General features: G+C 33.7%; 1 protein-coding gene across 1 annotated transcript; it reads left to right on the top strand.

Moving 5' to 3' along the window:
• Positions 1-9734: 9734 nt before the first annotated feature.
• Positions 9735-22734, top strand: LOC132565060 (uncharacterized). The gene is made up of 11 exons (XM_060229700.1): positions 9735-9794; positions 14184-14269; positions 14581-14640; positions 14966-15010; positions 17719-17832; positions 18404-18502; positions 19090-19139; positions 19289-19427; positions 19609-19701; positions 20577-20649; positions 21980-22734. Exons 2-11 carry the CDS (start codon positions 14197-14199, stop codon positions 22131-22133), a joined length of 900 nt encoding a protein of 299 aa, XP_060085683.1. The 5' UTR covers positions 9735-9794; positions 14184-14196; the 3' UTR covers positions 22134-22734.
• The last annotated feature ends 1090 nt before the right edge of the window (positions 22735-23824 follow it).

Genomic DNA, 23824 nt, shown 5'->3' with positions numbered 1-23824 from the left:
CACCATTTTTCTTCAATATAAGACGTTTGGATGGTTGTATTATTATTCAAGGTCGATTTTTATTAACATACAGACAACAATGAAACATGGGCACCTGAGGATGAATTGATAAGTTATTTCATCGTATCTAGGAGGATGTTTGACATGTGAAAATGTGTACTAAGAAAAATACACCAATTTACCAATGAACTATATACTCATAAAATATTTTTATGGTGAATGGTTTAAATCACATTTTGTATTCTTTTTGGAAGCGTTGCATGTTACAATAACCAAAATTATCGCGGTGGAAGGCCACGAAGGTCAATAGTTTATATGGTATGGCTGGACAAAATGGCGGTTCCGAAATACATAACGGTCCGGAACCGATGTCTAGACAATATATATTAGTATACAAATAAATCACATTTTTTTTTTATTTCATTCATGTACCGAAATAATGATAAACTACAATTGTAAACAAAAATTTCAAAAATCATATACGTTGTTGTCTACTTTTTTCACAAAATATTGCATCAAACCATTATTCAATATTGCCAGTGATAGTACAGGTAAGAGTCATTCTAAAAACTAGATTCACTTATCCGTCCATAGATGCTACAGTGACGCTGTCCTTAGGATTAATCATAAAGTGCGTTGTATGGTTGATTGATTTTTAAACAAATCAATCAATCAATACGCTGCATATTTTATTATTTATTTTGCAAATAACCTACAACTACAAGTGACTGCAGTCTAAACTAATGTGTCCGAGTTCAGCTGTTCCTAATTAATCCAAGGATGTCGGACTAGTTAACGACAGGACATATCGACCTAGTATTCCTTGATTAAAAAAGTAAACCTACGTCCATATTTGGAAATTACCTTTCGAATGTTGCCCTTCCGATTGATCAATTATAACAAACTTGACTTCCAGCAGACCGGAGTTTGTTTTTTGTGTATCATCAATGTCAATGAGAGGTTTGACTGTGCAATCCTAAAATCGAAACGTTTTCGTGACACATTAGAGAGTTCCTATAACCCGCGAAATTTGAAGGATTTATTCACAGTGATTGTCAACTTCCGCGGAATGTGAAGATAAAACACCTGTATTGGATTCTACTCAAGTAGTAAACGACTGAAGATAGTCGATCATAAATCATTCAAATAAAGAATATTAGTCTAATTTTAGTAATGGACGGCATATCGAAGTACAGTGTACTGTTGTTTCCTAAACTGTTTTGATTCATAGATAGGAATGATCCCTAACATTTATGATATTAGAATATCAAAGATATGTTTAACGCGAGAACTGAGTGTGAAATGAAATGTTAATTACTATAAGTTCCAAATTTAGTTTAATTCAGATTTGATCCGGTTGATACACTGTCATCCTGTATAAACTATATAGTGGCTACCTCGGCATGCTATAGGGTAAGGAAAGGGAACTTTGGAAATCCCGTATCTCCTGGACATCGGTCTCGAACCGTTATATATTTCTTAAGGGCCATTTTGTAGAGCCGTGTCATATAAATTATTGACCATCCTGATCTTGCCCTCGGATAATTTTGGTTGTTGTAATATGTCCTGCTTCAAGAAACAGCAAAAATCTGTGATTTAAACCATTCACCATAAAGAAATATTATTAATATATATTCAATTGGCAAATTTGTGTATTTTGTCTTACTACACGTCAGAAATCCTCCTAAATATGGAAAAATAATCTATCAATTCATCCTCAGATGACGATATTTCTTTGTCGTCCTTCATGTAAATAAAGATTGATCTTGAATAATTAGCCACGCCTTCTTGCAATTTTTTGGCTATGAAAGTCCATATTTGCACGTCTTATATTGAAAAATGTTGATTTATAAAGTATCACCTTTCACAGCTCATTTCCGATTTTATTTACATAGCGAGTTGTAGACCGAGAGATGAAAAATCAACTTTATTTAAATAATGTGAGTTATAAAAAGGAAGTTTACCAAGAAATATGGCTCATTAGAGATTTTATGTAATACATGTGTACCTATGGGTCGCACTAGAATAATACTGGTATTTCATCGGTCAGTTTCTAAATAAATCTCATATTATGAACATGTTTCAAGTAATTGATGTAATTGTTTGATGGCAGTTAATCAACATAGCGTACATTGCGAAAAATGATTCTTATGTCATAGCCAATAAAATTCTTCAGCTTATGGTATGCGTGTCATTTTTGTAACGCGTCTACCGATTGGCTAAAAGTTATTTCGTGTTTTCACGTCATGGATATCCCCAAGATATTGGAAGCTTGTTCACTTAACTCTACATGTTCGTTATCATCGGCGTTCTTTTAACATCATACTAACAGAACTTAGAAGGTATCCTTTTCGAAGAGTTTTGCCTGTATATAAAAGTTACATATTTTGCAAAATGGAAATAAAAAAATGAAGTGATAAAAATCAACATAAAAAGTGTCCGAACATCCCTATCCAGTACCGAAAACTCGAAGGACGGAAGTTCGGACAGAACATCCTCCTCTGCTTGCACGAAATACCTACCTCCTGAGGTGCTGATCAGTGGTTGTCTCAAGACAGACACCACAGTACCTCTTTTTACGATCCGATGTGTTCACGAAGACATAATGCACTCGCAAAGAAATATTCATCGTTTACTTGTTAATGGCCACTGTCGCAACGAGGAGAAAGGAATGATTATGAAAAACACGTCATCTTATCTCTTAATCTATTAACGACATCCATTTCGTATTTGTTATCATTATGGCATTATGTCAATCAAAACAATGTCTATTATTTACGAAGTCGTTTAAACTTCTAATATATCTTAATTATAAAATTTTATAAACCGATTATCAAGCCACCTGCAAAGGTTCTTGCTAACTCAGATGATACGTATATACATGGCGATATCACTTTTTTTTTCTGCACTTCTGAATGTCTACACGCAAAATACACAATATTCTATTACACACAAATGCGTAGTTACATATACACACTTTGTCCTTGTATATAGACTCTAAACCATCATTTAAGATCCACAGAAGTAATTAGATATTGTAGCTTCGCGTTCTCGTATGTGTATGTGTAATAGTGATATCTTTAAATCGATTTATCATCATCAAGTATTGATATCACTACACTGAATTAATGATGTCTGTGACTAAGTGTATTGAAATTATACCAATAATTCGAAATAGTGATATCACAAAATGAAAATTTGATTTAGTGATATCAATTCAAGTAAAAAAATATAGTTATCACTAATTCAAATTACTGATATCACATTTTGAAGATAAATAAAGAAAATTAATCAGTTGACGTAACAAAAGTTAGTCAATCTGAGAATTGTTCAGTCGGGAAAAATGTCAGTGCGACATATTCATATCAACTTACATTGTACCGGAACTCACTGCTCACCAGGAAAAATCTTAACATTGAATTATCTATAGAGCATGTCTATAAAACAATTTTACTGTCGAAAGCGACCACACGACTCCTTGCTGCTGTTCTTCTAGTGGCTTTATCCTTTTATAATGACCATGTGCCTCAGTACTTATGTTAACCTTAAATTAATACACCTGTCGATAACGACCACATGTACACGCCAAACTATTTTTGTATATAGATTTTAAAAGAAGTAGTTTGCCACCGTTATAAACAGATAGACGTTAGCGGCCACATCAGTTAGAATCTTACGGACGTAGTCGTGATGTTCATTTAAATATACCCTACCCGACAATAGCGACCATATTCATTAACCTTTCAGTTTTATTCAAATATTTTACCTGTTTATAGCGATTTCCTGTTAAACAAAATCTTAAAAAAAAAACAGTCCAAGGGTAACACTGAGCCTGCAATATGTCGGGGATGTAAGGCTACCAAATTTGTTCAAGCGAATGGCCTTGACTCTTTTGTCAAGGTCACAGGGTCAAATTTGTTAAAACCTTTTAACAACTTCTCAAAACCCAATAGACTTATATAATAATATTGGGTCTGTAACATGCATGGTTGAACTCTCAACCATGTTATCGTCTAAACATACATTGTGTGTGTCTGTGTGCGTGCGTGCCTTCTTTTCTTCCTTCCTTTATATCTATTTATTTGCTTATTTTGTTTATTTTTTTTATAAAACTTTTATTAGCCAAACTCTCTATAAGGCATATTATCTGATACTTTGGCAAGGTATCCTTCTTTTCTTCCGATGGCAGTTGATAGCCATTAAATAATTGCCGGTTAACGATAAAAACGCAGAAATAAAATTTAAAAAAAAAAAAAAAAAACACAAAACTCTTTCAACCTCTGTTCATGTAAATACTTGTTTATACACTCCTTGCTCAGTATGCACTCACACCAATACACAAGCGTACGTGCTAAAATGTCCCTGCGCAATAATGCTGCACTCATTATACTCCTGAAAATATGTCTAGTTCGTCGTCAACCGTGAGAGGCAAGGTCATGTTTTGTAGTACACAGAACACGTGCTCCTATTTGGAACTTCCAGTACCTTATTAACGTTCTGGGAATTCCCACTTCCATTTTTACCGGAAAACGTTTATGTAAAATATCGGTCGCCGACCAACGCTGTCCAATATACAACCTTAATACACAAGACTAATAGTTTACAACAGGGCGATCTAACATAAATTTCAAAACGCTACGAACTCGTGTGGCAGTGAGTGAATGACGGTCTAGGTTCCCAGCCTTGTAATATGTATCTGATATACAAATAACACCCACATCGTCTCACACTTTATTTATAACAACTTTGTTTTTATACCTTATTAACAAACTCAACAGAAACATGGAGACGACTGTCCAATGTCTTTGCCAGTAAGAAATCTCATAACTACACGACAACGTCAATCTAAAACATCAAGACAAATGTGTTCAGATAACTAGACTGTACAAACAACCGCTCAAATAAAAAAAACGGCGGGGACTGGTCACGCTGTATGAATCTCTGTTTTCAAACTATGATACTACACACAATTGCCCTAATAATGAGATTATATATCTGAATCATTCATCGCTTGTTGTACTTCGTACGGCGAACATGGAGGCAATACACACAATCTCTTATCTCGGAGACAACACAGTAGACAACTTCAAAGAGTGTGAGGACGTTCAAGTAGAAACTTTCAGAGAAGTCACGCGATACTTAGCTTCGTCTTTCTGGTAATTCAACCAATTATCCAGAGTGCTGAAGGACTTTAACATAACTAATGATTTAAATAAGTTATGTGTATTATGTGTAGTTGCTTCTTAAAACGTTAACGAAATTGGCGTTTTTTTTTTAAGAAAGTGTATGCGAATCCACCGTGGAATTATATGTTATTTGAACGTCATACTGCACGTGTTAGGCGACGGAACAGTAACTTTTTTTCTGTTTTTTAATTTTTCTGATATTGATTTGAATGTTATTGTTACGTCAGTGAAATCTTACTTGTTACTATGCTATTTTCGGTCGTAAATGTTCCTTTTAAATGTTTGAAAGTTCACCTTCGTTAGAAAAAATGGTTCAGAAATACCATTGAAAAACCGTTAGAAAATTTGCCTTCTGAAAAAAAATCTCCAGTTACTTCCTTTCGTTTCACATCTTCTGCGTTGTCATGTATTGATATGACATAGATATTTGTTTAACTTTCTGGGTTAACAAGATGACTTTGCCTTTGGAGATGTGGCGCGTTTCCACTCCACTGATTCCAGTTTCATCTCCTGGTTATAACGATAAAGTCAGGTATCAAATGTAAATAATTTCTGCTTCCTGTCATAAAAATCACTTGAAAATACCGTGAACATGTAGACTGTCATAAGGAAGGCCACATGGCAGAACAACTCCTAAAGACTGTTACTTGTATGATAGCTTTACTTCACTGTTTTGTGGATAGTGTCAAAGTCAGTGACCGCAGAATATCTTCTAAACTCTCTGTCACGTTTAAATCCCTTCACCCAGTGAACACATCCACATTCGTTCTTTTGACAGACTGGCCATCCAAAACAAGAAACTTGCTCACCGCTGTTTACTTAGCTTTGTCCATTTTACCTACTCACTGAGGTATATTCAACAAAGTAAAACCATCGGTTTTCTTTTAGTAAGTTGATATGTCGTCGTTATTCTGACTTGAGAAATACAATATTAAAGTAATATTTAAAGAACCGAATTTGTTTAGAATGACAGAATAATTTAATGCTAAGAAAAAAATTCGTAAAAGCGGTCATACACTAGACGTCAAAGCAGTCAATGTTTTGAGAAACCAACTAATTTGATTGGCTGCTCTTTGCATTTGTATTTTGTGACGTTAGACCCCAAGGTTAATAAAGAAATTTATGAATCAACACCAATGGAAGCCAAATGTCAAATCAAGAAACAGTTTAAGATCCAGGAAATGACATTTCCAGCAAACGGATCCATATATCCAGAATTCAACCGCTTGATATGTCTATACGATAATCAAACTGGTCCAAGGATTCAATATCCCAAAGTTTTGATCTTTTGGGTCTGTCTGCCGAATGACTTACAGCATGTGTCAGTCAATACCGAATCAAACGTTTAGACGTGGGTGTTATCAGCGCTGAAAAAGTGGTCAATGTGCCAGTAAGTTGAGGGTTACGTGGTTGAACACTATGACCGAATATTTCGTTACAATTGAATTGATTCTCAGCTGAGGACTTTCAATATGTATGTATATTTATGAATGGCCAATATTTACATAGCTGATGACGCCCACGGAGCAAAAGATGATTTCAGCTCTAAACAATTTTTGTTTCTCTTTGTATGTATTTTAAGGACACCAGTGCAAGAACTTTGCTAATACTTCCTCGATTTTGGGTTTGAATTAAGATTTGTATTCTAAACGTTCATCATAGACAAATATACTTCTACACAAAAACATCTTACTGATGCTGTACTGTATATTAGAATTCTATTTAATTTTCATTTTGTAGAAATACCTGTTCGCAAAAATAGACTGGAATTCCCAGAACGCTATTTATAAACATTCGTAGTATTCCTGGGTTATGCTGATATGTACATTTCACGGAGATAGGTAGAGGTAAGTAAATTAATTAGTTTTCTATATGCATTCTGCCGTAATCTGGTGTTGATATTGATAATTAGGGTTTTTCACTAACTGGTGAAAACACCTATTGTTTTTGTTACGTTTCTTATTAGGGCTTTTCACTAACTGGTGAAAACACCTATTGTTTTTGTTCGGTTTCTTATTATTAGGTCTTTTCACCATTTGGTGAAAAGACCTATTGTTTTTGTTATGTTTCTTCTTCTTATTATTAGGGCTTTTCACTAAGTGGTGAAAAGACCTATTGTTTTTGTTGTGTTTCTTGATTCTTAATATTCTTATCATTATTCTTCTTCCAATTTTGTGGGTTCGTAATCTTTTAAATTGAAAAATATAGATATTCAGTCTATTCACCTATATGTAGATACGTATATGAACTTGTCGATGCCGATTTTTTAAGTAGGTCAAAAATTCAATATGGCCGCCATGACGTCATAAATTAAAAACTTTAAAACGTCAATATCTCGAAAATCTTTGATTATACAGAGTTTGTGTAATTATATTATTTGTAGAGAATTTCCTTATCTAAATTTTTGTCATGACATGTTATCAGAAAATATGTCAAATAAAAAAGCTCGCTGTTGGGTAAAATTTTCAAAATTTAACAAATTTTTATTTTTTCTCAATTTTGAACTTTTTAAAATTTTTTTTCTTCAGATCGATGCAGAACGTCCTTCCGATGAATTTAGTGTTTTCAGTTCTTCAGAAACCCTAGCCATTTCCGTTGTACGCCATTTTGAAAATTTCCTTTGATCTTTTAAAAATGACGACAAATAGGAATAACTCGTTCTAGAACAATATTGATGCGCTATAATTTATCAAAATGTTACTGAGAAGATTTCCCCAGATGTCTTCTATCATTTAGTGACAATTTCAAATTCATCGGAAAAACAAAATGGCCGCCATGACGTCATATCCGATTTTACCTAAAATGCCGTAACTCAAGAACTGTTTCAGCTAGTGACCTCAGTTTTAATCATATCATGTAAATTAATAAGAAAACACTTTTCACAAGAAAAAAACTGGGATCAAAGGTCAACTTCCGGTCTTCGGTAGGGGTCAAAGTTCAAAAGTGTTATTTTAAGTTACAAACTTTGACAAACTTCTTCTCAAGTTCTGCAAAGACTTGAGTCTTGATATTTCATGTGTAAGATGTCTGATTAATTATCTATCAAGTTTGTTAATATAAATGACCTTGACCCACTTTCAAGGTCACAGGAGTCAATTATGTAAAAATCGTTAAATGGTAATTTCTCCTTTGTTAAGCTGCCGAAAGTCTTCAACTTTGGACATAAATATTCTGTGGACATTTCCTGTCGAATGATATAAGAGAAACATACCTCAAATTCAACTTCCGGTTTGCGGAATGGGGTCAAAGTTGAAAAATGCTATTAAGGGTACCAATCTTTGAAAAACTTCTTCTCATGTTCTGGAGGGCCTAGAGGCTTGATATTTCATGTACATGAAGGATATGTAACTGGCAACAAAGTTTGATAATATAAATGACCTTGACCCACTTTCAAGGTCACAGAGGTCAATTAACTAAAAATCGTTAAACGACAGTTTCTCACATTCTAGAAGGCACACAAAGATGAAAATTGATTATAAACCTTCTGTGGACACTTCCTATTGGTTGTCATAAGAAAAACTTCCCTAAAAGTTCAACTTCCGGTTTTCGGTTGGGCACAAATTCGGAAAGAGCTATTTACGGTACCAATCTTTGAAAAACTTCTTCTCAAGTTCTGAAAGGCCTAGAGGCTTGATATTTAATATACAGGAAGGATATGTAACGGACAACAAAGTTTGATAATATAAATGACCTAGACCCACTTTCAAGGTCACAGATGTCAATTAACTAAAAATCGTTAAATGAAAGTTTCTCATTTTCTAGAAGGCATACAATGATGAAAATTGATTATAAACCTTCTGTGCAGACTTCCTAGTGATTGTCATAAGGAAAACTTCCCTCAAAATATCAACTTCCGGTTTCTTAAAGGGGTCAAAGTTCAAATATACAAAATAGGGTACCAGTGTTCAACAATCTTCTTGTCAAGTTTCACAAGGTCTAGAGAACTAATATTGGGGATATATTGATCACAAGATGTTACATTATAAGGCTTGCAAATATGATTAACCTTGACCGACATTCAAGGTCACAGGGGTCAAATATGTTTGAACCTTTAAAAAGTGTATTTCTTCGTTATTATGTAGTTATATCTCCTTAACGTTTCAAGATTCAAAGTTCATCTTTGGATATGTTGTATGGACTAACAAACAAGGAACCTTTCTCATATATCGTTATCAGGATAAATGTCAACTTCTGGTCAACTTGTCGCCAAAAAAGTGAAAAGCCCGCCAAATTGTTAACAACAATTTCTAGTATCAACTATAATTTGATTGTACGCGCCCTTGAGGAAGTGCTTACTGATATACGCTGCAATCAACCGTACATTGTTATGCTACCAGGCACATGTGTAGGTGTGACCGGTCCAGTGACCGACGCTATGTTTATCATAGACAAATATATATTTACCCATAAACATGTTACTGATGCTATACTGTATATCAGAATTTTATTTCACTTTCATTTCGCATAATTTCGTGTGTGCAAAAATAGATTGGAATTCTCAGAACGCTATTTTTGTAGAAATTCGTCGTAATCGGCAGCCTGCTATGATAATCGAAATCTGCGCTGTTGTCAACGAAAGATAAACATACTTCACGGGAATAGGAAGAGGTTAGTATCTTAATTAGTTTTCTATATGCATTCTTCCGTAATCTTGTGTTGATATCGATGATATGTTCGGCATGTATATAATTTTATATAGGTACTCAGAGACGTATATACACTCTGTATTGTAGGCTAATACAAATAATTATGTATGTAAGTAGGACACCTATCTGAGTGCCGTCTGTGTGCTCAGAGAAGAACTACTAAACAAACATCCTACATACCATATCTAGGTATTTTCGTTCTATTCCATTGTAGTCATATAATATCTATAAATCAACTAGGTGACAGTTATTGTACTAAGATACCTTTACCTACAAAAGAATTTCAGCTTGAATTGGTGATATTTACTACATAGTTATGGTGATATGCACTTTATTTTGGTAATATTACACGTACACGTGTAGGGATAAATGTATCATGAATTCATTATAGTGACATCACCAATTCATCATAAGGACAAAATTAATTCATTATAGTGACATTACCAATTCATCATAAGGACAAAATTAATTCATTATAGTGACATCACCAATTCACCATAAGGACAAAATTTATTCATTATAGTGACATCACCAATTCATCATAAGGACAAAATTAATTCATTATAGTGACATCACCAATTCACCATAAGGACGAAATTAATTCATTATAGTGACATCACCATTTCACAATAAGGACAAAATTAATTCATTATAGTGACATCACCAATTCACCATAAGGACAAAATTAATTCATTATAGTGACATCACCAATTCATCATAAGGACAAAATTAATTCATTATGGTGACATCACCAATTCACCATAAGGACAAAATTAATTCATTATAGTGACATCACCAATTCACCATTAGGACAAAATTAATTCATTATAGTGACATCACCAATTCATCATAAGGACAAAATTAATTCATTATAGTGACATCACCAATTCATCATAAGGACAAAATTAATTCATTATAGTGACATCACCAATTCATCATAAGGACAAAATTAATTCATTATAGTGACATCACCAATTCATCATAAGGTCAAAATTAATTCATAATAGTGACATCACCAATTCACCATAAGGACAAAAATAATTCATTATAGTGATACATTTTCATTATTGTGATATCATTAACACATCATAGGGACAGCAACAATTCGTTATAGTGACACTACCATTTCATCATAGTGACATCACCAGTTCGTTCTGGTTATATTACTATTTCATCATTGTGATATCAACAATTCATCAAAGACATCACCAATTCGCTATAGTGACCTTATAATTTCATCATAGTGACATCACCATAATTAGTAATAGTTAAATAACCCTTTCATCATAGAGGCAAAAAGCATTTCGTTATTATGCTATCAACAATTCATCAAAGTGACATCATCGATTTGTCATAAAGACATCCTCAACTCGTTATAGTGACATTACAGTTTCATCATAGTGACATCACCAGTTCGTTGCAGTGACATTACCATTTGAACATAGTGATATCACCAATTCATTATGGATAATTACCTATTCATCATTATAATACCACCATTTCATCCTAGTGATATCACCAATTAATAGCATTGGTATAATATCTTCGTTACGAACTGATATCACTAAATGAAAGATGACAACACTAACATGAATTATTATTATCAATTAGCTTTTTATTGGTTTCATCTTATATTTATGGTGATCACCATAATGAAACTGGTATATCACAATGGTCCTTCGAATAAGAAGCTTACAAGAACAACTAGCACTACAAATAATAATTATACACCTGAAATATCTCTAGAAGACGCACTAAAACGGGTCAAGTTCAAGAACTCCCCTTATAAGTTTCAACGGCCAGTGGAACCTATGGGGTAAAAAAATGGTGTGGTTCGAGCTACATTCCAAAATTTACTCCATTTGATTTTTTTTTGCAAATTGCGTTAAATTTTAGACAGGGTCGACGCGATTTCTCTTCTTATATTTGCGCAAAAAACATTTGGGAACGATATTCTGACATTACAAAGTTACAAAGTTGGTGTACTGGATGTTCCCTGATAGAACAATATTTACGACTATTTTTTTTAAATAAAGAAAGTAGAAGTATTTCTCATGTTTGCAAATCATGTCTTTCAATGAAATCGGTTTATTTTTCACAAGAGTTGCTATCAACCAATATATTAGCCTTAAATGGTATTTTTACATTTGAAAGACAACTCGGTGTGATGTACCCGATACTTAGAATGTTTAATTACGGATAAGCAAAAGTATTGTGTGTTTCCAACTTTACCATTTACACTAACATTAAGCCACAATATGGAAATCAAATTTCATTTGAAATCTATATATTCATCTGTTATCCAAATCTCTTGTTTAATGTGTCCTACGTGATGTTACGAACGAGATCTCAAAGCATTCCGGTTTCATTGTATCTCTGCATGATATCACATAACAGTTCTATTACATATATCGTGTTATATTATTTCGTGATAAGTAGCAATGACTTTCAAAAGGATAGTTCAGTATCCACTATATCAAGTATAACGCGAGATCTATGGCGTCTTGCTGTCGTCTTGAATTCCTATTTGTTTCTGTTATGTGACCATATGGTAGTTGGCACTGGCAAGTTATGACGTAGAGTGTCTGTAAAGTGAGTTCAAAGTAAACATTTTAGTATTGTATTGTACCACGTGGTCAATGAAGGCCACATTAACCTGTATTTCCAGAGTAACAGAGGGACACCATTTAATTTGATTCTTAATTCAAACCACTGTTGAGTTGATAATACTCACGCAGTGGGGAGGAGGGTATGTGTCTGTCATATTTTGCCAACGTCTCCCTCTAACCGTCCCCTCGAAACAACGTACACGTATCCACAGCACATTGTATACACACAAAAGTTTGTATTTAACAAACAACTTAGACTGTCTAACAACTTTATTAAAGTGTGATTCACACTCCAGCGTGATATAGAGTTTTTGCTGTTAAAGTGTGTAATTTAGTGTACGCCGGATACCGTTCACAAAACTTTTGTCAGTCAATGATATCAAGTGTCAGCTTTTTAGCATTACCAGATCTGGTGCGTCCGATGTTGGTGCCTGTTAATATCACTCAACAAATCGACCCATGTAGATGAGAGATCTCGGTGAGATAGGAAAGAAGTAACGTTACAAGCATTCTAATGAATGTGGGTGTATTCACGGTTTGAGGGTATGGTCTTGACGAACTTGTTATATCCGCAAGTTAGTTGTCAATCAAATAGTGTCGTCTGCTCAGACAAATGTTTGTATGAGGTCGCTGCCATCTTTTCCGTGGGAACAGGATTACTTATATTCAGGTTTAATGAAATGTAAGTACATCTTTACTACTTTCCATTAAAGTTAGCGGGGATGATAATGATGACTTAAAATCATTCGAAGGTTTTTGGACCAGATCCCTAAAAACATTCGCCTCTAGCAGGAAGTATTATCTGCTTACAATCTGCGGCAATAACTACAATATATCTACTAAAAGTAAAACAGTCCATGGAAGTCTTTCTGTTGAGTTTCACGATAAACTACATGGAAGTGTTTGTAGCAAGCGCGAGGTATGATTTGATGAATTCGGCTACTGTTGGACAATAAGGTTGTGTTAATGATGATTTTAAAGTTTCTGAGGCATGGATTCGTTAACATACTATAAGTTGTTTTGTACTCGTCATTATCCTCAGTATTTCTATAAGGCTGTTTCCACAATTTGTAATTTCGGATAGCTAAGGCCATTCTTATCTCATGCCAGTATGAGCCAATTTAGAAATTACATTGCTACATTGGGTTATTTCGCATCATGAAGTCTGGTTACATAACAGGTTTATGCGATTAAATGCAGCGAATTCAACGAGAGACGGTTAACTGTAGGGCACCATTTAGAATCTTGGCAACGAAAAGTATTAGATTTGTCATGTAAACATGAAATCGACGTTTTTATCAGTTTGTTGTCTCAAAATATAACTGTATATATTTATTTAATGTCATTGCATTGTTCATGACTATTGGTATGGTTTTTTTTCATTTCCACATGGATAATAGTATACTTTGTAGGATGTTTTAACGATTAAACGAGTAAAACATTCACAGTCGTTCTGTAAAACATTTGCAGCGACCCTGTATACATTGCTGTATATGCTGTTTGTTGGCTTTCATGGGGATCCTGTTAGTCACTTGTTTGCTTTTACGCATTATTATATAGCATTTAATGCTACTAAATCTATGTTAAATGTTTTAATAACATATATGCCTTTTGTACACATTCAAAAGGGCGATGAGACATCTAGAGAATGACTTCCATATACCTTTAGTAGTTGATAACTTGCTTCAGTTTTTTTTAAAAAAACTACTTTATACATATTCATGATTCTGCATTCGTTGCAGCAGAAGAAGAAAGATGGATGGAATGACACGGTGTCTATTTGTGATTGATTTTGCCATATCGATCTCGCATAATCTGCAAGCTTCAGGTATGTAGTTTATATTGTTTACATCAATTAAGGGCTTATTTTGAAAAATCATTAAAATCCTTTTCTAATTTCTTTATCTCTCATTGAAATGGGTTTTAAATGTATAACGTTTTTAACCGCTTATGAGCAGACACTATTCATTTTCATTGCACTTATGTTCCTAGCCACACAAACAAACATGGATATCATTTTTCATAGCTACATTTTTGTACACGTACATGGTGAAATGATAGTTTGTTTTGGTATGTGATTACAGCATTCAACACTCTTCGACACACTTGTGGCACGATTATGTAATTTCCGTCTTTCAGATTCAGACGTATGTGCCATTCCACAGCCCATGCCAAGCGCCGAGTACACACGATTTCTAGGTAAATGTTCAATCATTTTGTGTCTTCACTCAAGAAGAACTTATTGAAATAATTAAGAAATAACAAAAAATAATGCTCAACCAGAACATCGTATTTAAAAATAAAATATCTGTCTTTTTACTTATTTTTTTATTAAGATGAAAACAGATGCATTTTTATTGATGTTATGAAAATTTCAATGGAATATAGAATCATATTTTAAAGTATGTTTCTTCGCGAAAGATAGAATTTTTCAAAATCATTTTTTAATATGATTAACTTAACTGCAAGCTTCTGAAGTTTGTATCTTAATAATTGTTAACTTTCTTGTTTACTCACCTTTAAGGTTTGGATGAAACACAGTGCATTTTAAAAGCAGAAAATGTTGAAGGTAAGAAAATCCATTAGTAACATTGATAAAAGCAATACACTGATTCCACTCTTTGTGAATACGATAGCGCATGAAATATCGAATTTGTATAACATTTTACAATTTCTAATTAAAGAAAAATGGTTTCTTTGACAAACTAATTCCAATCCAGTTATGCAGGTATTCTCGAATCAATCATGACATATATGATGAGAATGAATATAGTCAAAGTATGTTTTAAGTAGTAGTTGTTGTGCCTGATGAAAGTACTAATTAAAAACATTTCTTTTGTCTTGGATAGAGAAAGTTTTCTTTAAAAATCTTTTTAAATGGTAAAATTTCATATAATTATGCAATAATTATATATTCCCAAGAGCAAGTGAGATGTTGTAATGATATCTGATGCAATTACGTTGCATATCATTTCTCATGTCTTGAAAATATTGCCGGTGAAAGGTTGAAAATTGAACAGTTTAACAACTGAAAACTGAAAAAAAGAATTCCGTTTTACAAGGGTATCACGTTAAAAAGTGACCATTGAAATCGCAACTGTTGAGAAATCATTACTACTTCCACTACAGGCTAGGGTGAGACAGAGGAAAGGATCAGCTTGTGGATGATAACAATTTGACCTTTGATCTTCGATAACATATGTATATTGACCTTGGACTTTTTGTTAATTGACATTAATGACCTACTTGACCTATGATCTTTGGTGACCTATATATTAACCTTTGACATAACTTTAAATTGTAATAATATGTGTTATTAATTGATACTAATGACTTTTAGTGATTTATCTATTAGCAATAATCAACCAAATTTGAAAATTGATGGCAATAGATCAAAATTTGACTTTTGTCCTTTTTGCCATTATAAGAAGCATTGGTGACAACCTATCTTTTTTATCTTAAACTCCCATGTACAAGTTGACAAATGACTTAATAATGATAGTTTCTTTATATGGTAGACTTTTTCTCTTATTTCGGAGATATATTGATATCCTCAGTTATCGCCTTTTGATATCATTCCTACTGTAATCTTCTTTTTCCTTCATGAATATATTCTTCGCCTTAACGTTCTCCATCCTCATCACCATATTTTTTCTGATTAATCTCCAGTTTTGTCAGATGGATTATATCATTTTGACAATTCTGTCCTGATGTTAATAACTTGTTATACAATTGCCATAAGATACGGAAATGAAAAGAATGGTTTTAACATTGATAAGACACGACATGGTGCCTTTGGTAGCCTCTCTATTGACCTTTAATACACTCCCGGAGTGTAATCATATTTGGAATGAAATTTGCTACATGACCTCCAATGATACACATTTGTTAGGATGTCCTCGCTAATGCCACAGCTAATTACCAGTACCAGGATCATAGTGGTGGGTGTTAAATAGACATTAACGAGCATGGAGAAAAGACAGTAAGGAAAGGATTAATTAGTCATATTAAATATATACGTGATGTAGAAGGATAATCAACCTATTGGTCGGGTGATCTCAGGTGTATATGTCTATAGACCTCTCGTTTCCTTTTATGAATCGCTTGAAGCTGACCCCAGTATTCGTTCGGTACATCTACATTATTGTACGTTTTCGGGCACAGATCTCGGATATGGGGTAAGAGGGGTGCACTGATCAAAAATCTTTACGCTTTGTTTTATATTTCCGTACAGAGTGATGTTTCATGTATTGTATAGATAGAGGAAGAGGTGTTTGGCTGTCCATTTCTCTCTTCCTTTGAGGTCTGTCACCCCTCTAGTTTTGCCTTATTTCTTTCTTGCTCAATGTATCATTCTCAAACTCTTTGCACATATTTGACCCTACTGTGCGAGTTTAGTAAAAAAAAATACTAACAATCAAATAAAAACTTTACAAAAAATGAATTCAAATGGGATTATGTAACCGGGATGTAATATCGCAAGGAATGTTTTGGGCTCCATTCCCAACAATGAAATTAGAATCGAGGTAACTTGATAGTGCAATAATGATAAGTTGGTGTGATTTTTCATCACTGAATATGGAACCATTATAACATGACTAGGATTGATTGTTAAGATATATTTTTTGGGCCCATTCAACATTGTATATGAAATCGAGATGTAACTGTTAGCACATATTGACCCATGAACCAAGACAAATGTAAATGTAGTTACAGAGCGGGGATACTTGTTATAACAACCAGGTTAAACCCCAAAAGGTCAGTAATGCCCACGGATCAAATATGGAGGCATGAGTGTATTCATTTCTCCATTTTAAATACGTGCAAAGTTAAACTGTTTCCGTACTTTGACCCCCTAGCTGAGACAAATGGGGGATATGAATGACACCCAGGTTAATTCTAAAAACATGTGTATGTTCGTCTCTCCATTATCAACAAATATATATTGTGTGGATATAAACTGTTTCCACAATTTGACCCCCGGTCTAAGAGACAAGGAATGACGACGGAGTCATTTTCATTTACATCATTAAAGACATGGTACAAGTACAGATTTATGTTAAAATGCCTGTGAAATGATTATTTTTGTGGGGGATTTATTTTCGTCTAATTCTAAATAACGCTTGATCCACTAATTTATATGTCCATGAAATGATAACAGTTCAAAGACGGACATGAATTGTAGCGGGTGAAGAAGATGTGCCTATAAAATGTATGATGTTTCAATCGACCATTGTTAATATCTCTATATTTCATCATAGTTTTTCTGTTGTACAGATCTTACTCCAATCTGTAAATCCACATCAGGACAAATATTTTGGAAGCTAGCATGTTTATGTGCAGGAATCCTACCGCATAGTTATCAATGTGAAGACAATTACACCAAACATTGTACGTAATTGACCTGTCAATCTTGTTCTTATTGTATAAACAACTTACATTATTAAAACTGTTATAATTATTAAAACTGCATATAAATACTATAACATAACATTATTGAAGATGAAAACCAATAATATTATATATTTTGTAAAATAGGTATTATTAAGTAATTGGAAATGCTCCAAAAGTACTGTCTTTGTAATCTAAGATATATTATAATTCCACACATACACACACACTTCCTCACACACACACACACACACACACCCTCAAACACACACACACACACACACACACACACACACACACACACACACACACACACACACGCACGCACGCACGCACGCACACACATATATGTATATATTAAAATGCATGTAATCGTATAAGTGTAACACTACTGTATGTTAAAACCTTAATGGATCTGGGAATCTGGTAATGATACCATTTTCGCCCGAAGAATTCATATTAGTCAATGTCACAAATTATTATTGATAAATATGCATATTCACCTGAACAAACAACCTGGATTGAATATATTTGTATCTCCTGTTTTCATCATCAAAACATTGAATTTCAGGTTGCCACGAAAATGTGGCATGTTTTAATGGCGGTAAACTGGAGGAGTCGAACTGTTCTGCTAATCATGTACCAACTTACAAATGTAAATGTCCATCTGGTAGGTACATTTTTTTTGCATCCGATCACGTGCTATTCCTTTTTTCATCGAATTGCTCTCTATAACCTATTAAGTCGTTACGTAATTTCAATCAATCAGATATGACGGATAAATGCATGAAAAGTTTAACGAAAGTGCAATACAATGCTTTATTAAAGATGTGGTACTCATGACGCTCTGGTGAACATTATAGAATAAGATGCAGTTTAAATATCAGGGAGGCATACATTGAACATTTTGTATTCTGATTCCGAAATACAACGAAACAGGCATTTGTTTCGATCAGGCTTTAAGGAATTCAGATAATCAATATCTACCTTGGCCTCCGTTTGTTTTAGTTATTGGTGGAAACAATGTTTCTCCATTGTTATTATTGCATAACCGCTCTGTTATTTTACCTGATACACAAAATGAAAGTTCTGTTCACTTTAGATTGACAAATACACGTAAAATATCATGTTTTAAATCAAACGTTCTAAATCGCTTATTTGATCTTTGAATTTTGTTTGATACGTTTGTTGTCTTAAGAAAACTTTTAAAATGGGGAGAAAATTAAGTTAATCATGTCTCAAAATTTTACCTTACAGTAGTGGATAGAGGACCCGAGTATCAGGGAGATCGGTGCCAGAATATTTTAGTGAGTATAGGATGTCTAGATAATTTCAGTTACTCTTACATAAGCATTGTAATATTCAATTAAATCATTTAGAATGACACCGAATCGTTCTGCACAGGCAGGTTCAGTTGACATACTTTAATAAGTTCACTAAACCTTTGTTAATCTAGGGTATTCGGGAGTGTCATCATCTGCCCAACGGCAACTGGAGCTACAATAGATGTTCCGACGAAAAGGATACCAACGCTCCATGCAGCCATAACAATGATACGTCATATATATGTGGGCCGGCTCGCCAAAACAATGAAGGTAGAAAAACTAGTAACACAATTTATCATGATATCGTCAAAAAGTATGATTTTTTAATTATTTTTAATTGATCAAATAATGTCCAAATGAGAAGCAGATTTAGACACACATACGGTAGAATTATTATCAAAACGTAAAGGTAATCTCAATATCTGTACTTTTAATTTTCTTTCATCGTTAGGAAAAGATTTTAAGGAGTGTAAAAGAAGAGAGGACATTACTGTAAACACACCGGCACAACTGACCGATAATACGGGAAATTCGAAATTAATAAGTAAGTATTAAAAGTGACTGTCTGCTTATAACTCGAGATATTAATTAAGCTAACAGGCTTTAATAACGTTATATGCAATCGATATAATTCTCATAACTAGTATAATGCCACATTAGTTGGAATCTGAAAGCTTCAAGGGGAGTTCTGATTTTACCTCTTCAATGATTATAACGCAAGATGTCTGGACCAATGATATTACCTATTGTCCTATTTTCTTTATCCAATAAAGTATATTTATCATTCTAGTACACAAAATCCGAAAACAAATATTATCATACAGGGATATAAAAAACATAAACAAACATTTAATGTTAAAATCAGTTGAATGTTGGTGTTAGCGCACCTCCCTATCTGGGTTATGACATACATTTCGATAAGGTAGATCATAACATGTCGTCATGTAGGTTCCAAGGCCTTTACCTTAACAGGCACATCCTAAAAGGCCGAATTATTTATATGATGCAGTTTTATTCATTTATGGACGAATAGGACACTTGGTTTGTTGATTAATATAATATTCTCTTACAAACATGGAGACTGCTCTCCAAGCTTTTTTCTCGTATATTGCACTCATTTACTCATAGATTAAAGTATTTATAGACAAATAAACGGAAGATGTCTATTTTGCGATGCATACTGAATACGTTCATTTCTTAACAGTTATCATGTTTTAAGGCTTTTTGTGCTGGATATATTGCATTTGTATATCTGATTGCGCCGATTGCAGTTTATCCTTGATTTTGGATGCGATAATTTATCATTACGCTAACTTGATGAAAACGAGATAATGTGCGTATGTTTGATTGTGCCAAATCTACAGTGTTTACAGTATATGATTTCAAAGTCAACTTAGACATGTGTTATTGAATTGACAGTTGGTGTGACGATCCCCATAGTTTTTGTTGTTGGTGTTGTTGTTGGTGCATTCTGTTTCCGACGAAGGTTAAGGTAAGCATTTTTTTTTTTTTTACATGTATTGTTTTATTATATCTTATTTATTAAAAAATGAGATAAGAAATTAAACATTCAAATCATTGTAATGCTGACATATCATAAATCAATCATTTTTTACATCCTTAGGTAAAGGTGCATTTAAGAATCTATATTAATTTGAAGCGTTTTGAACCACAGACTTACATGACGATCTATACTAGATTTGATTTTGGTGGTCAAAATTCTCTCAAAGCTGTTTAAGGTCCATTTCTGAATTTTTAAAAAAAATGTGAACAATGCGGCTTTATGAACTTGTCAATATATAACAATAACTATACATTCACAGTTGATATACCTGATAAGACGTTGATGGTATATAGGTTATTCAGTTCAAGTTCATATTCATACACGTACCATTGTATTTCGCAATCATGTTCTACATCTGGTTTAATTTTGGCATTCATCATTATAAGTTAAATGGCAGTATTTTTTCCAATAAACAGTCTTCTCACGGATTCCTTAAAATCTGTAGTTCATATTCCACCATATCACCACATCGTAATATTCTTAATTAGATTTTGATGGGTGTCGGTAAAGATGACATATTCAAAGGTACCCTTTGACCACTTTTGAAATAACATGACTCATAAACCCTTCTAATTCATATCTACATGCACACCGTAGTATCACAATGTCACATTGTATAATTCCTTATATTGTCTTATCAATTGAACTCTCTACTTGGTTCCATTTCGGAGAAATACTGTTTTGATATAAGATGCTTTTTGCTATAGAAATTCTTCCATTTTCACTTAAGACAGGCTTCAGTCGGCCTGAATATTTATATATACATACGTAATGATAGTTATTCTAACTGCAAAACTTATATTAAAGCAAATGGATAACATAAATGGCAATGATATTTTTAGGTAAAACTGCGTTATTCTAGAATTCAGTTCAATTTTATAAGACATATTGCCGTGTATTTAATAATATGTTTTGGTATTTAAACGGATGAGTAAACAATGCCTTGACAAAGTAATGAAACGATTTAGTTGTCATGGTAACAGCTGTGAATTCTCAAGTAAATGTTATTAATAAAGATAAGAAAAGCTCTTCATAGCAGACAAAAAAACATCAAATGACCTTTTGAAGACCTTCAAATGACATTTTAACCTTTGACTTGAATATTCTAACCTTTTCATTCTGCAGACGACTTTTAGGAACGGATAGAGGCGATCTTATTGCTGAACCTGTATAATGACAGTACGATAGAGGACTATATAGCACACGGGTGATGATTCTGTGGTTTTAACAAGGTCTTACTGAACTCGTTTTACTTCAGACGCAAGAGCATGCAGCAACGGCGCATTGACCATTTGGATGAGCAAGATACTGGCAATGTAATAGAAGAGGACGACTTACATATGGTTGAGAGTTCACCGCCAGAACAGAGGCCATTTCTTCGGCGTTCTGTTAGTATGCCTGCCAACTGGTAAACTGAAAGTACAGAGGCCTGTGGCGAGTGATGTTAGATACCATCAGGAATCTGTTCTACTATCATAAGAGGCGAACTATGGTAGTTTGTTCAAACAATGAAAGCTGTCGTATTGAGGAAGGGAATGAACTGAAATAGGATGTGATTCGACATTGTGAAGTGATCATTATTGACATCTTTAAATTTTGTACTGCTTTCTCAGCATTTCGTTTTTGTATGCGAGAAGATTAGATGTTCAAAAAGGCAGTGGTACGTTGATTTTTTTGTTTGTTTTGTTCTCGTAACGCTTCTTGCACGTATTACTGAGAACATGAATTTGGAAACAGCTTTTAAATACAAATGGAAACTTACTAAACCTGGTTTAGGAGCCTTCGAATAATTTAGTTTTTTTTCGTTTTAAATGTTTCAATTAATGTTTACTGTTTGTGGATATGTTAAATATCTTACAGCAATGTTAAACGTTTAGACACGTTAACTGATACTATTATATTTCTACGTTAAAATGATGCTAACACCAATCATTATCATACAAAACAACAGAAGACTGAAAATAGGGCAATCGTAACTTTTATAATAATCAAAACAGGTCTTTAAAATATTCATGCCAGTAATATAACTGCCAATGATTTTCGCTTGTGTAAACCTTGTGGGGTAACGCATTTCCAGTGATAGCATTTTGTAAACATTAACATTAAGGTCAGTTTTTGATGTATGTGTTCTACGTTGTGCATTTCCCCCTAAACCATTCTAAAAATATTTCAGGAAATGGGGATTTCTCCCCAATAATGCATTTTAGGATGTCTATGTAAAGTTGAATCATACCGCTTAATCATAATGTATTCTTTAAATTACTTATTTACTTGCTTTTTTGTATTTCTTCTATAAACATTGGTTGTGAATTCGATAATTTGAATTTGTGTTCAAATGTATAGACACATTGGGTGTTTGGTGTCAAGTATGCTGTTTGTTCATTAAAAGTTAGGGTATTCAAATGAGCATCATACCTCATGAAATACGTCCACTTGATAAATAGTGAAACTATTTTTGAGGATTTCTGGCTGATACACGGACTGGACATATGGAACCATCGATTTTTTTGCTCCGGAAAATCATGTCTTTTTTTAATACTGAAGACGTTATCCATCTTGGTTTTCGGCCAGTATGTGTTTATTGTGTTTGGGACCATTTCTACTTTGGAATCTTTGTCTTTCTTGCATCAAAAAGAGACTTTTAGAACCTTTGGAAAACAAACAATGAATTAGGACTCTACCGTGTGACAACTGTTCAGCGACATGCTTATTACTAGTACCTGTGTGGTTTTCACCTGTACAGGCCAGACTGTACCTATGTTTTACCACCACTATTGACTTGGATCTGACCATGGGTAAAACGGGAGTAAGACGTTGTAGTTCGAGTGCCGTTAAGACGACAGAGGAAAGATTAGAGGAAATTACAGCGATGATCTCCAATATTGCGACAAAAACCGAAATGGACAAAAAGATGGAACAGATCACAGATACGATGGAGGAGAAGTTTGCTAGACTAAAGGAGGATATTCGGAAGGCGATTCGTGAACTATTGGATAAGTATGAAGGAAGAATATTTCAAGTCGAGAAAGAAAATGAGGAACTCGAACAGACTGTTGGAAACCTAGAAACTATGTGTATGGAACTTCAGGAAGAACTGAAGGAA

Source organism: Ylistrum balloti, unplaced genomic scaffold, assembly GCF_031769215.1.
Source record: "Ylistrum balloti isolate Yb309-2 unplaced genomic scaffold, AGI_CSIRO_Ybal_v1 Utg369558, whole genome shotgun sequence".
Lineage (NCBI taxonomy): Eukaryota > Metazoa > Mollusca > Bivalvia > Pectinida > Pectinidae > Ylistrum > Ylistrum balloti.
Note: the sequence above shows the minus strand (reverse complement) of the source record. Positions and strands in the feature narration are given on the sequence as shown.

Excerpts from the sequence above, each read along its gene's own strand:
- LOC132565060 (XM_060229700.1), top strand. The coding sequence starts at position 14,197 with ATGGATGGAATGACACGGTGTCTATTTGTGATTGATTTTGCCATATCG. Across the intron at positions 15,011-17,718 it reads AAAAGCAGAAAATGTTGAAG|ATCTTACTCCAATCTGTAAA; the intron begins GTAAGAAAATCC and ends TCTGTTGTACAG. Across the intron at positions 17,833-18,403 it reads AGACAATTACACCAAACATT|GTTGCCACGAAAATGTGGCA; the intron begins GTACGTAATTGA and ends ATTGAATTTCAG.